The following is a 13,489-nucleotide window of genomic DNA, read 5'->3' as shown; positions in this document are numbered from 1 at the left end:
TTTCCTTGTGATTTGGCTTGAACCATGGGCATCATCTGAGTGTCATTTCCTTTTGACTGAGCTTGAATCATGGCATTGGTCCTTTCTGATTGTGAAGTTCCTATCTTTGTCCTTTCCTTTGAACGAACGACCAGTGGGGGGGGGGCTATAGAGCAATAATCCCTTTCCATGTTATAGTCCACCTTTTCAGGATTATAGGCAGTAGCCTCAGGATTAAGCCTATTTGTGGTGTGAGCTTGGGCCTTTACAACATAAGAGTTCATTCCATTTGACACTCCATGCCGTGATTAATTGTCCTCAAAAACAATGAGTTTGGCATTGGAGACAGAGATGGTAGCATTCAATGCTAGTTGTTCCTTTTGTCTCCTAAATGTTTCATCTTGTCTCTTCAATTGTTCCTCTTGCTCAAGATTCCCTCAATTCTGTCAGAAAAAAAGTTGTTGAGTCAATATTTTTATCTGTTCTTGATTATGGAGATGTCATTTATCGTCACACTTCAGCTTCCACCCTGAAACCATTGGACTCTGTGTACCACTCTGCACTTAGATTTATTACTGGGGATGGGTATGACAGACACCATTGTATCCTTTACAGTAAGGTTAGTTGGCCATCCCTGGCAGCTAGGTGAGACTATCATTGGCTCTTGTACATTTTCAAGGCGTTGACCGGCAAACAGCCACCGTATATAGCTGCCCTGTTGGACAGGAATGCTCCAGCCCATCAAACACATTCTAGGGACTGGATCACACTTAAAGTTCCACGGACTAGTACAGGACTTGGCAGGACAGCATTTACTTATGCAGCCCCAAAGTCCTGGAATGACATTCAGTCCAAGTTAAAGTTGGAAGTTCTTCCTTCCCTTACGGAATTTAAATGCCTGGTTTAATTTCTTTATGATACATGCTGTAACTGTTTTTAACTAAGTGCACTGTACATTGTTTTGTTGTTCTATGTTGTTGTACACTCAGCAGCTCTGCAAATGAGGTGGCCTCACCTCAGAGCTCACCTGAGTATAAATAAAGGTTTCAATCAATCGTCTCTTCAATTGTTCCTCTTCTGTTTCCAATTGATGCATTTTCTTTAAAGCAGCGATACGTTCCATGAGAGCTGCCTTCTCAGCTTCAGCTTTGATGCGCTCTGCACATGAAGATGTTGTAGAGACTTGTGATTTGGAGACAAAACTCTGACTTAGTCTTGAGCATGAGACATTAGAAGCACTGTCATCTGGTTTGACGTCATCTGTGACTGGTTCTCCATCCTCTGTGCTTACATATGGTTGTCCAGAATCAGAGCCATACTTTTACATCTTCTGCAAAACCAGTACAGTGCTGTTTTTGTTTCAAACCATTGACTTTGTTTAGCAGCTTCATCTTCAGGCAGGGGTAAGTTCATTAAGGAATCATGCTTTTCTTTGGCTTCATTAAAGCACTTGATCATAATTGGTAACTCAGATTGCACTTCAGTGACATTTTTATTGGAATCCATAAGCTTGAGTTTTTCAATTGAAGCAGCTGCTTGTTTGCATTTTGATTGCCTTGTTGTCTGACACTTTTCACTATACATAGCCATAACTTTTGGAGTAAATTGTAACTCCTTTTTTCAGGCTCTGGAGCACTTTCATATTTTGACTTAGTGACCTCAGACATTGTGTAGTTCCCCTTTAACACGTAAAAAATAAATAATGCAACTTATAAATTAGCGTCAGCACATAGGCACTCATGCTGTTGACATTTCATATGACCACACAATAAGCCCTCGCACAATGAAGAGCGCACATTTGGTCTGAAACTACACACCAAAGCAGGTCTCCCCAATAGAGTCCTAATGCTGTGTTCACACCAGGCGCAAATTTTTCCGGCCGTGCGGCGAGTTAACATAGAAAGTCAATACAATTTGCGCGAACTGGGCGGTGGGCGGCGCGAATCAGGCGATCCGGGCGGCGTGAATCATGCGAACCACCGCGCGGCAAACCCTTCAGTTGTGTCGCTGGATCCAGCGGCGAGATTCAGGCGAACTGGGCGGCCCGCCGCACCCGGTCTGAACACAGCATAAGAAAAATCACCAAAACACGCGCAGTGACAACATGACCAGCAATCAACTCCAATAGTTGTCAATCAATATTTTCTACCTGCAAGATGAAAACAGCGCACATTGGACACGCGTGCCAACGCAGGTCTCACAATTAGAGGCCAGCCACAGTGGATAATCAACGTGGCAAAATTCAAACTCCCAGGCCTACAGAGCCACACATAAGCACCACCAAACAACAAATGCGTGCAGTGACAAACATGACTATCAACTCCAATAGTTTTGCCATTTTCCAATACAGCTTTACAGTCAATGTTCGCACATTACCACTCTCCTTGTTGTTTCTTTGTTGCGTCCGTGCAGCGCTGGCTTTGGCTGGGCTTTGAATGTCCAAGAAAGCGTCCAGGAGAACCGTTACATCCAGATTAATCCAGTAGATAATCCAATTGATCGAATTTCCGTGCACAAAAAAGTTCCTTGTTTCTGAAGTCTTTATGTTCCCAGGACACGGTTTTTGTGCGAGGCGCAGCCCACACCAAAGAGAGCGAATGCCGGTTTGTCCCTCCGCCCCGTTGTTGACCTGCAAAATGCCCCATTGTTGACCTGCATTTCTATGTTACCACCACAAGAGGCAGTGGTCCCAGAACACCAAAATAAAACCACTATGACATCGCACTTTCCAGATTCTTGGTGGCACAGTGGTTAAAGGGCAATGCTCGTTTTTGACAACCTGGACCTTATTTACGACATATTATAAGAAGTTTGACTCACCGAGATCACTTTGGTGTAGTTCGGAGGCCTGTAGAAGAAATTTAAAATCCAGCGCGAGCCAGTATATCCATGTAATGACGGTGATCGGGGCACCGAGAATGCAGTTTCTCAAAATCTATTTTCGGCCGCTAAACGGTTGTTTTCATCAATCAGATTGGATGAATCGACAGTTGAGATTCCTCAACGCGAGGCATTCTTGTGGTTTCAAATACGGGGTCTTTAGCCTCTGTAATATGATCTTTACACGCCTTTCCCCACTTGCTCCAGCACGCATGCGCACAGGCCAGCGCGCAGACTGGCTATTCTCCGGCTCACATTCTCTGCGCTACGATCGTTGTTGGTGCCGAGAATATTGTCGTCGTCATTCGTCAGCAACAATCCGATCGTAGCGCAGAGAATGTGAGCCGGAGAATAGCCAGTCTGCGCGCTGGCATGTGCGCATGCGTGCTGGAGCAAGTGGGGAAAGGCGTGTAAAGATCATATGCATGATGGCTCAATCGAAACCGAAGCTACTACTATTCTGAATAGAACATAACGGCTGATAGGTCATCCTCATTATCATTGAGACTGAAATGAGACTATCTTTTATATCTCGATTAATGTTCTTTATTTTATGACCTGCATTTCTCTGTTGGCACCACAAGAGGCAGTAGTCCCAGCACACCAAAATAAAGAAGGACACCAAAATCAACCTGCCAATCACCACTGCACAAGTAGAGTAGCGGTGAAAGCATAGGACTCCCACCCGGGAGACGGGGGTTCAAGGCCCCAGTGGGGATGACTTTATGTGACTATACCCCAACCTTTACCCCTTGCCTTATAGGTCAGATCCTGTCCCAACCCCAACCCTTATTCTAACCCCAACCCACACTAGGGACTGGAAGAAGGACATCAAAACCAACCCGCCAATCTCCGCTGCACAAGTAGTGATGAGAGCATAGGACTCCCACCCAGGAGACAGGGGTTCAAGGCCCCGGTGAGGATGACTTCATGGGACTATACCTCAAACCTCCACACATTCATCCTTTCACTCCAATCTTTTTATCCCTTACCTTTGTCCAGAAATAGAAGTTGAACCAATTGCAGCAAAATAGCTAACCTTACAGGAATCATCAGTGTAACTGCTTTAGTCACTGACCGCTACCATTAATGTTATGGAAGCTGCTGCTAGTTGTTGTGAGCTCATGAGCTAACTAGCTATCCCGCTCTTATTGTGCTGGATTAGCATTGGAAGCATTGGATCTGATGTGTCCAGGTGACAAGACCCATCTTTATCACATATTATTTCATGTAATTTCAATCCAATTCAAAGCTATTTCAGTGGCATGACTAGCTTCCGTCCTACCAGTCCTGAACAGAAACAAGCCAGACTCGCACATAAGCCAGGCTGGACCTGGCCTGGTTACTTAATGTATTGGCATTCATTTAACAAATGGCAACGCCAACACTTGATGCACCTGATGATGAACATGATCTTACGCATGCAGGCAAAGAAGTTCCACTGTCCACACGGATTCTTGCGTTTTTGGTAGTTTATTCCGTGAGATCAGGCAAGCAAATCCATGTCCCTTCAGCTATGACTGACTATGACTGACTGTGGTAAAAACTGTCTGTCCACCAGGTGCACACCCTAGCCCAGGGGTGGCCAACCCGCGGCTCGCGAGCCGCATGCGGCTCTTTGCCCGTCAATGTGCGGCTCCTCCATCCATTCCCAAAAAAAGTTGGCTTGCGGCTCTTCCATCCTTTCATTAAAAAATAAATTCATTCATTCCATAAGAACGTTTCTCTCTCTCTAGTTTCGCTGTGCATTTCTTCCCGCCCATTTTAGTTTATTGCAGATTTGTCATAAAATCATGATTCGTTTCGCTAGTGAGGAAGTCGCGTGAGAACCACTTCAAACCAATCATATAGGTAGCAAATCACCTTGGTAACAAAATTATTAGGTGCGTTTACATCAGGGGTGTCAAACTCATTTTGCTTCAGGGGCCACATAGAGCCCAATCTGATCTCAAGTGGGCCGGGCCAGTAAAATAATAGCAAAATAACCTAGAAATAACGTCAACTCCAAATCTTTACCTTTGTTTTTCAATATTTCAATATTATGCCTTAATTTATCATTTAGCCTATATATGTGCATTATAACTCACAGATCACAGTGGATCTACAAAGGCACAAAACATTTATTCACAGATAGGCCTATGGAACTGAAAAAATGGCATTTCACTTTGATTAAAACAACTTGTTTATTTTAATGTACAGTAGATACATTTTCACATCTGACCACCTGAACTGACTCACCACACTATGCACAAACTAAAGTGGGAGCTATGAAGAACGTTATCACCCTGCCTTGTAAATGTATTAAATTTGTACATTTCAAAAACCCATAAAAGTGATAGCAGTGCATGAGCAATAGAGTTACACCAGACCAAACTATTTTGTGCTGAAGCTGCTGACTGATATTATACTGCACAATGTTCATGGTCTTTAAATATTACATTACCACAGTAAATGTTATTTTTAACAGAACTGTATTCTTCAGAGTGCTCTCATCAATTGCAACCGAAAATGCAACAAATGACTTGACTTTGTGATTAATTTGGCTGTCCAAGTCTGCCGAGAGATCTGAAATTCTATCTGCGACAGTTTTCCTCGTTAGGCTAATGTTGGCAAAGGCCTGTCGCTTTTCAGGGCACACGATTTCTGCAGCCTTCAGCATGCATGTTTTCACGAACTCGCCCTCAGAAAATGGCTTGGATCCTAACATTAACTCGTTAGCAATAAGGTAGCTAGCTTTCACCGCTGCATCACTGACCTCTCGGCTACGGGTAAAAACAGACTGCTGTTTCTTCAGACCCACTAACAATTCATTTATCTTCTCTATTCTCAGTTGTCCTCGCAAATGGTTGTATTTTTCACCATGATGAGTCTCATAGTGGCGTCGAATATTATATTCCTTGAGCACTGAAACTTGCTGATTACACACCAAGCACACAGGTTTCCCTTTCACTTCTGTGAATAAATAAGAATCAGTCCATTTTTCTTGGAAAACTCTGCACTCTGTGTCAACTTTTCTCCGTTTTGACAGACATTTTGGTAATGACGGTGCAACCGTGGGTAATTTTGACAACAAGAGCTTAATAACGATAAGGCAAGATTGCCAGATGATTCTGGGCGCGTTGCTGTCACGTGCTGTTTATTTCCGGATCTCTCGTTATGTCAGTGCGACCTCTGCTGGACAAATTTGGAATATCTGTTCCTTTTTATTAATTTTGGACGTCGTCTCGTGGGCCGGTTTGAACCATCTGGCGGGCCGGTTTTGGCCCGCGGGCCGTATGTTTGACACCCCTGGTTTACATGGACAGTTTGAATCGGTTTCAAATAGGTTTGGAAGACCAAACCGATTGAAAATATGTCATATAAACACCTCAATCCGACTGAAATGCCCCAACCCAATTGAAATCCCAATCGCTTTCAAGGAGGTAGTTTAAACCTTTTCGAAACCGTTTGGTCCGTCATGTATACTACCTTGAAACGGATTGATGCTGCGTTCTGCGTTCATTCTGCGCATGCTCAAGACTTGACTAATCAAGGCACGCTCGACAGTTCCGTAGTCAGCTGTTTGTAACCATCGTAACGCAATCACTCACGGCTGCGTGCGCGTTCGAAACATTTGTTTCGTTGTCGCATGTAAACATCCAACCAGTTTACTTTGTATCCCATGTATACGCTGAAGCTGAAATCAGCTTGAAATCAACCAGATTGAAAAATATTTGTCATGTAAACGCACCTATTGTAAACAAAATAATTTGCTTTGCGTGGGTCATTCTCTTTTACGACAAAAGCTAACGTAGCCTAGGCTACTGTACACAACAAAAGAATGGCTGGAAAGAAATGCGCAGCTAAAAGAAAATATGAAGACGAACACAGGACATTTTTTACCCGAGTGGGGAGAGTAATTTTTTCTTCATAGAACGTAATGGTAGCCATTCTGTCTGATATGCCAGACATCATTGGGACATTTCAAAGCCTCATCTCGAGCCCAGTCCAGCCCAACCCAGTCCAGTCCAGCCCAACCCAGTCCAGCCTAACCCAGTCCAGCCCAGCCTAACCCAGCCCAGTCCAGCCCAGCCTAACCCAGCCCAGTTCAGCCTAACCCAGCCCAGTCCAGCCTAACCCAGCCCAGTCCAAAATATATTATGTTAGAAAATATCTTGTATGTATTAATTTTAAATAAATTAACTTTAAATGTATATTTAATGGACAATAATGTTTTTCTTCTTATTTTAGACTGGGGTGCCTTGGGATTTTAAGTACTTATGAAGGGTGCGGTGACTGAAAAAAAGGTTGAGAAACGCTGGTATATATGGTGTGGCTCTGGGTGGTACCACAGTAATTTTTGTGGCTCTTAGCCTCTGACTGGTTGGCCACCCCTGCCCTAGCCCAATTACCAGCCTACCTATATACGGATAACCAGACTACCTATGTGAGATGTGCCCCCTAGTGCCTCAAAATAATACACAACATATAGAAAACAATAACTACTGATAAGGATAATCAAATGCATAATCAAAGACAATAAACCAAACAACTAATAATAATAAAACAGTGAAATGGCTTCTACAATGAGGAGGAGTTCTACCATGCCAGGTAAGCGAACAGGAGAGAAACACGTACATAATCATTTCAGGGAATGCAGATCAAAAACCAAAGCCTAGCCTATACCAGAACCTAGCATGTAAGAGACCCACATTATGAGCATTCCTTTTGAGGAGAATGCTTCCTGAATATGAATTAGACTCTGTAATGTGGTTAACAAAGGATGTATTCATTAGAATTAAATTATGGTATTATGTGGTATGGTTTTAATGTAACAGTGTAAATAATAATACAGTAGATGCCATGCAGAGCTGGGCTCTCGCAAGGTTTTTGTTGTGCGATCCATTGCAATGCTGTGCAATTAGCATGGCTGATAATATCATGCAGAACACCACGCTGTGCTCCCCCTCTGAGGCAACCTTTGTGTTTTTGGCTGAACTGTTGGTTGTTGCTGTTGCTGTATGGGTGCGGAGCAGAAAGAAGTGCATGCCAATTTCTGCTAGTAATTACAGTGTGAGCCTCCACAGACGCTGGGAACTCGGGGGTGTCGAGATGAGGGGAGGTTTTCAAAAGCCACTCCCCTCTGTTCGCAGCTGTCCAGGGCATCGTGTAAAGCTACTGTAGCAAGCAGATTCCAGTGGACATACTGTATGAAACAATCGTGGATATTGATATTGATATGGAGATAACATTAAAGTTTAAAAATGCTTTGCCGATGACTAAAATACTGTACCTCTTGTCCCAATCCTAAACTATGCAGATGACCCTCAGAAGTAAGGTCTGCATTTGTCTCTTTTTTCTTGTCTGCCCTCCTATGGTCCCTGTTGTCCTATGACATGTTTAATCATGTAAGCCAGTCACATTAAAGGTTTTTTAATAATAAGCTATAATTATTTCCCTGCCGATCACTGTACTGAGTGCCTGGATCGACTCCTTTTTTGATAAGGTCTGTACTTCCACCGCCATGGCAGCAGCTCGCTATGCCTCAGTGACTTATACCTGAAGAGAATCTATATATGCATTCATCTGACAGAGCTGACACACCAAAAGGGTGCACAGCCCATGCAGGGTGGAAAACTGGCTGCCAAAGGACAACATCCCTCCTCCAACTCCCACCTATGCAAGCTACTCTTCAGTCACATCACATGAAATCAACATGTATGCTCCAGACTGCAGTGCACACACCGCCCTTAAACCGAGAACACTCAATCCTGAGGGAAAGAGGAGGACTTCAACTGTGCTGGCTAGTCACTAAGCAACCCAGCCACTCACTATGCATCTTTAGTATCCAAACATAGGAGTTGACGTTACTTCGATAAATTGAGCCAACTGTATGTTTTTCTACACCACTCAATTCTGTATGTGTGTTTGATCTATGTGAAATTGTTGTGTGATCTCAAGTGAAATAGGCTGTTAAACCTAATGAACATCGAACTCACTAGATATACAATACAGTGCCCCTAGCTAACTGCCTAGCATGTCTAGAATTCAGCTACAGTACTTCAAAATACGGAAATGACGGACCTCCATGAATATAAAATGCATAAGGAAGATAAAGGTCAGTCGGTACACCTAGAGAGAAACCAATCTGTTATTAGATGGCTTCCTAACTCTACTGAGGTGACTTTAATTGGTTTTGGTGCCTTTCTCCTCATAATGAACCAGACTGGATAGTCGACCTTAGGAAAAGGTAGAAAGTAATATTCAGCATCAGTGAGCCCCACGGTGTCTGTGTGTGTGTGTGTGTCTGTGTGTGTGTGTGTGTGTGTGTGTGTGTGTGTGTGTGTGTGTGTGTGTGTGTGTGTGTGTGTGTGTGTGTGTGTGCGCGTGTGCGTGCGCGGTTCTAAAATGAAAATAGGAGTGGATTAACCATTCATCAATAACGTTAGTAGAACCCAGTCACCACTGACCTTCCAGGCCCAAGCCCATCACAATCAAATCCTGGCCTGGATATACACTAAGGGCCTTTGCTCAATTAGACACGGGACCCTGGGGCCACTCTGTAAACATCACATCCATTCTATTATCTGCCCAGGCCAATCATCTTTACTGATCTGGCAAAACAAAGCTTATTTCTCCTGGGCTTCTCCTGGTTTAAAATAAGACAGGAAGAGAAGGTGTTTTTCAGTTAAGGTCTACAGAATTTATTAAGCAGATTATGTGAATAGATGGTTTCAAGGTCCATCACGGCTCAAGTGTTTAGGCATCCTATGAAACAAACTGCACTCACAAATTCCAGCTTCTGGTTCCAAGAAAACAAAACAAGACATCGTTATGGAGACCTGTGAAGACGCAATATAAGGAAAATGAAGTAAGGATTTCATAATCATCAAGCAATACAAGGAAAAGGACAATCTCCTCTAGAATCCAATTTCAAAATCTGCCTCTCCTAACCTGACGTGCTAGATGGTTTGTTTCGCACAAACATCTGGGAAGCCTTAGTTGGAAACCGCTTGGAAAAGGGCAGGCAATTTCAAAAGTACTTGGCAGGTGATTGGATGAACCATCTGTCTGTCTATCACAGCTAACCAACCAATCAGATCAACAAACCATATATCACTTCTTGTCACACCTAAACCATGGCCATAGCTGACTCATAGGAGGCTGATTGGTCCTAGTACATTTTAACGGATTTATGTTGAGCTTGGCCACTGATCTGTGCGAGAAACAGAACATAAGCTCACAAAATCAGGATGGTCTCACAAGGCTACAGTAGCCAAAACCAGAAAAACAAAATCAATCATCACCGAGCTATGAATGTTACAAATATATGAGAAAAGGTAGACTGAGAGAGAATGTTCCAACACTGATATAAAGATTGTGGTTTTGGAGTCAAGACATGACGCGGCTAAAGAGTTTCCTTCTAAAATTGTACCTTTTAAAAATCTGTAACCACATACAAAAGACAGCTGGCATCAATTTGAAATGGAGATTCGCCAATAGTGTACATAAACTGTTCTTGAAATATTCTCTCACACATGACATTAAAGTAAATGTCTTGATGTGGAATCAAGTCGTTCCTGCTCCGAATATGCAATCAGTGCTGTGTAAATGAGGACAGGCTTCATTCCCCTGGTGCAGAGCAGACAGACTGGGTAGAGTACAAAGCTCTCAGTCTCTCTTTTATCCCTTTTGAGCTGCAGAGATCCTGTTAATCACTGTTTCCTTGACAACTTGTGAAGAGAGGAGGATAAGTGGTCAACTTTACAGAGTCAGAGGTCAGACCCCGAGGTGAGGCTACACAGCAGAAACCCCCATGGAAAACAGCAATGGCTCTGAGGTGTGGAAAATCCTCACATGCTTCTCTTCGGTTTCCACAAGACGAGGACTACTACAGTAGTACCAAGTTTACTTAAAAGGCGCTGCAACAGTCTCTCTGTAAAACAACAAACTAGATGATACAACTGTTGATTCGCAAGTTATCAAGTGTGTGTGTGTGCGTGTGTGTGAGAGAGAGAGCACGCACGTGAGCCTGCATGTCCACTAGCACAATCAACACGCAATGATAATCTCAAACCCATTCACCAATGGGGGTGCGAAATCGGGACGTGGATGATGCAAGTTCCGGTGTATTCGCTTGCGACGTGCGAAGTCTAGATGCTTTGAATTTGCATAAAATAGGATGGATGTCTATTTTATAGCATGTCCAATCGGGAGAGGGTAAACGTGAAAAGGACAAACAGACCCTGGCCAGCAATCTCCCCAAATGTTGAAGTCAGGGCTTATTTCAATAAACTGACCACATATTGAGAGTCTACATCCTTACTTTCTCGCCTGAAATGACATTAAAACTTAATAGAGTGGTATATTAACAGTCCAACAGACACATTTGAGTCAACTGATAATGGCGGCGGGTGATGGGAAGCGAAACCGAGTGAAACGCCCACGAGCGATTCAATCGTGGGGGGCATGCGAAAGCGGGTTCGCACGTCACTGCCTAGTGGACATGCACTAGGCACTGGCCCTGGCGGCAGAGAGCGCTGAAGGATGGAGACAGAGAGGGCATCAAAAGGAACCCCTTATCCCAGTAAAAAAAAAAACAACATTGACCATCCACCTGTAACCATTACACTTGTTTACTTGCAATTCCATCGGTTTTACGTGGAGTTCTTGTGGCGCAGCCTGCTTGAGCGCTTACCTTTGGTGTTGACTGTCTTGGAGGTGACTTCCAGGGTCTCGATGTCCTCTGTGCCGATGTTCTCCAGAGTGATGGTCAGCTGCTGAGTCTCCCCATTGAAGAGCTGAACAGAGACACTGCTGGACAGCTCCTCTCTGGACATGGGCTGGGCAGTGTGGGCAGACCTGTGTGGACACACCAGTAGATGATGAAAGACAAGGCCATAATGCTTGACCAACTGTAAAAGTGTTTTTCCGTGCCCATCTCTCGAATGGTCTACAAAATCTCGAGTTGCGAGGCCCACTGACTTCTACACCGTTTTTGTCAACTTCATGATAGCTTAAGGGAAGTGATTTTCATGTTCATCTCAAATGTGTTTAGTTGTTCTCTTTGGTATCAGAAGTGTGTATGATGTATGGGAATCTACAGACGTGGGTCTTACATCAGGTAGACTAGCCAGGCATCGCCTCCAAACCCCAAGATTATCCTTACCATGCGGCAAGCCTTTGATTCAGCAAACTGAATGTAATTTAGTAACATGTGAAGAAGGCTTCATGTGGGGAGTCTGCCTTCATGTTGTGCAGTGCACACACATCTTCTGAACACAAAAATACAGGCATGCATGGCCCCAGCAAATGGAAAGGCTAACCAGAGTTTGGAGGAACATAAACTTTCATGCTGCTTGTTTCAGTCTGACTACTCCAATGGTCTGGAAGTTTGATAAATGAACAGAATGACAATGTGCAATTCTGACTGGGACACACAAGGGGAAAGCAGCATAATCAGATAAAAAGATTAAAACTATAAGAGAGGTCTTTATTGTAGAACCCTGTGGAGCGTAATTTCTCATGAATGTAAATATTTCTGACAGGCAGGCAAAACAGTCCTGAATGAACTCAGCTGAAGTCATCAATCTTCCGTGAACCTTTCAAGCAAGTGTCTCCAGTTGAATCGCTGATTTGTTTTTCTCTAAGATAAGTGAGAGCTTAATGTAGGCCCTGAGGCTATGCACAAAGCAGTGGCGTCGCAAATCTAACAAAGATCCAGTCAGTGGTCTAATACACAGCTAGTCCAACTAGTACCAAGAAAAGACTGGTGTTTAGGTATACAGCATAAGACCAAATAATGACCTCATGGCCTGCCACATCAGTATATAATAGCACAGTATATAAAGAGAAAACAAAGGAGAACACTATTAGGGCCTAGTTTATACTGTATAAGACCTGGCAAATTGTGTGCTGGAGGCGGTGAATTGAGAGGCTTATGAAGCTGTTCATACACTAATACACAACTCTATAGTCTGCATTTGGAAGGTCTCTAGGGACCTATCGTTCAAGAAGGCTAGAAGGCATTACACTCTCATGCTATCTGACTACTATACTGTAGCAGTGCTGAAACACAAGGGAATACACAGATCCTTTCACCGACCGCTTCAAAAGCTTGTAAAAACCTGACTTTGGAAGCACTGCCTGAGTGGTGCAGTTTACTCAACGTACAAAAATAGACATAGACATCATTACTTCTGCCCTATGCCTTTCACTATTTGAATTTGATTCCACTGGTGTGATTTGTGAAGCAGTGTTATGTGATTATCCCTTATTAAAAAAATATATCTGGCTTGACTAAAGGTTTGTGTCTTCTCCAGGTAATGAAAAACAGTCTTTGTCAAGGGAGAAGGATAGTTGTTAAGTTCAGGCCGGTGCATTAACATAATTTCAGGGTTGTACATTATCATGATAATTTATTGGAATAACATGGTAAATAGGTGTTTTGCCAGGTGCAACTCTATTAAAATATTTGTCAGTGTGCAACACTCATTTACAATGACTAAGTCATATGATGCAGGAGTAGACAGCAGAATGAAAGCTGAGTGCTCCTCATATGTCATTAGCATATGATAATTTGGCTGTTTAATATTCTGAACCGTCTTCCTGTCATGATCTGCATTGGGAGCTCTTTTTTTGGTCAATTTTG

At 43.3% G+C, this 13,489-nt stretch overlaps 1 protein-coding gene across 1 annotated transcript in view; it reads right to left on the bottom strand.

Moving 5' to 3' along the window:
- The window catches only part of trappc9 (trafficking protein particle complex subunit 9), a 247,302-nt gene that overhangs the window by 176,834 nt on the left and 56,979 nt on the right, over positions 1–13,489 (bottom strand). Inside the window, exon 15 of the mRNA XM_084455432.1 lies at positions 11,537–11,700. Within this exon, the coding sequence (XP_084311558.1) occupies positions 11,537–11,700 (164 nt within the window). The remainder of the gene's footprint in view (positions 1–11,536; positions 11,701–13,489) is intronic.

Source organism: Borostomias antarcticus (assembly GCF_949987555.1).
Source record: "Borostomias antarcticus genome assembly, chromosome: 21".
Taxonomy (NCBI): Eukaryota; Metazoa; Chordata; class Actinopteri; order Stomiiformes; family Stomiidae; genus Borostomias; species Borostomias antarcticus.
The sequence above is the reverse complement of the archived record's forward strand: the minus strand, read 5'-3'. Positions and strand labels throughout refer to the sequence as shown.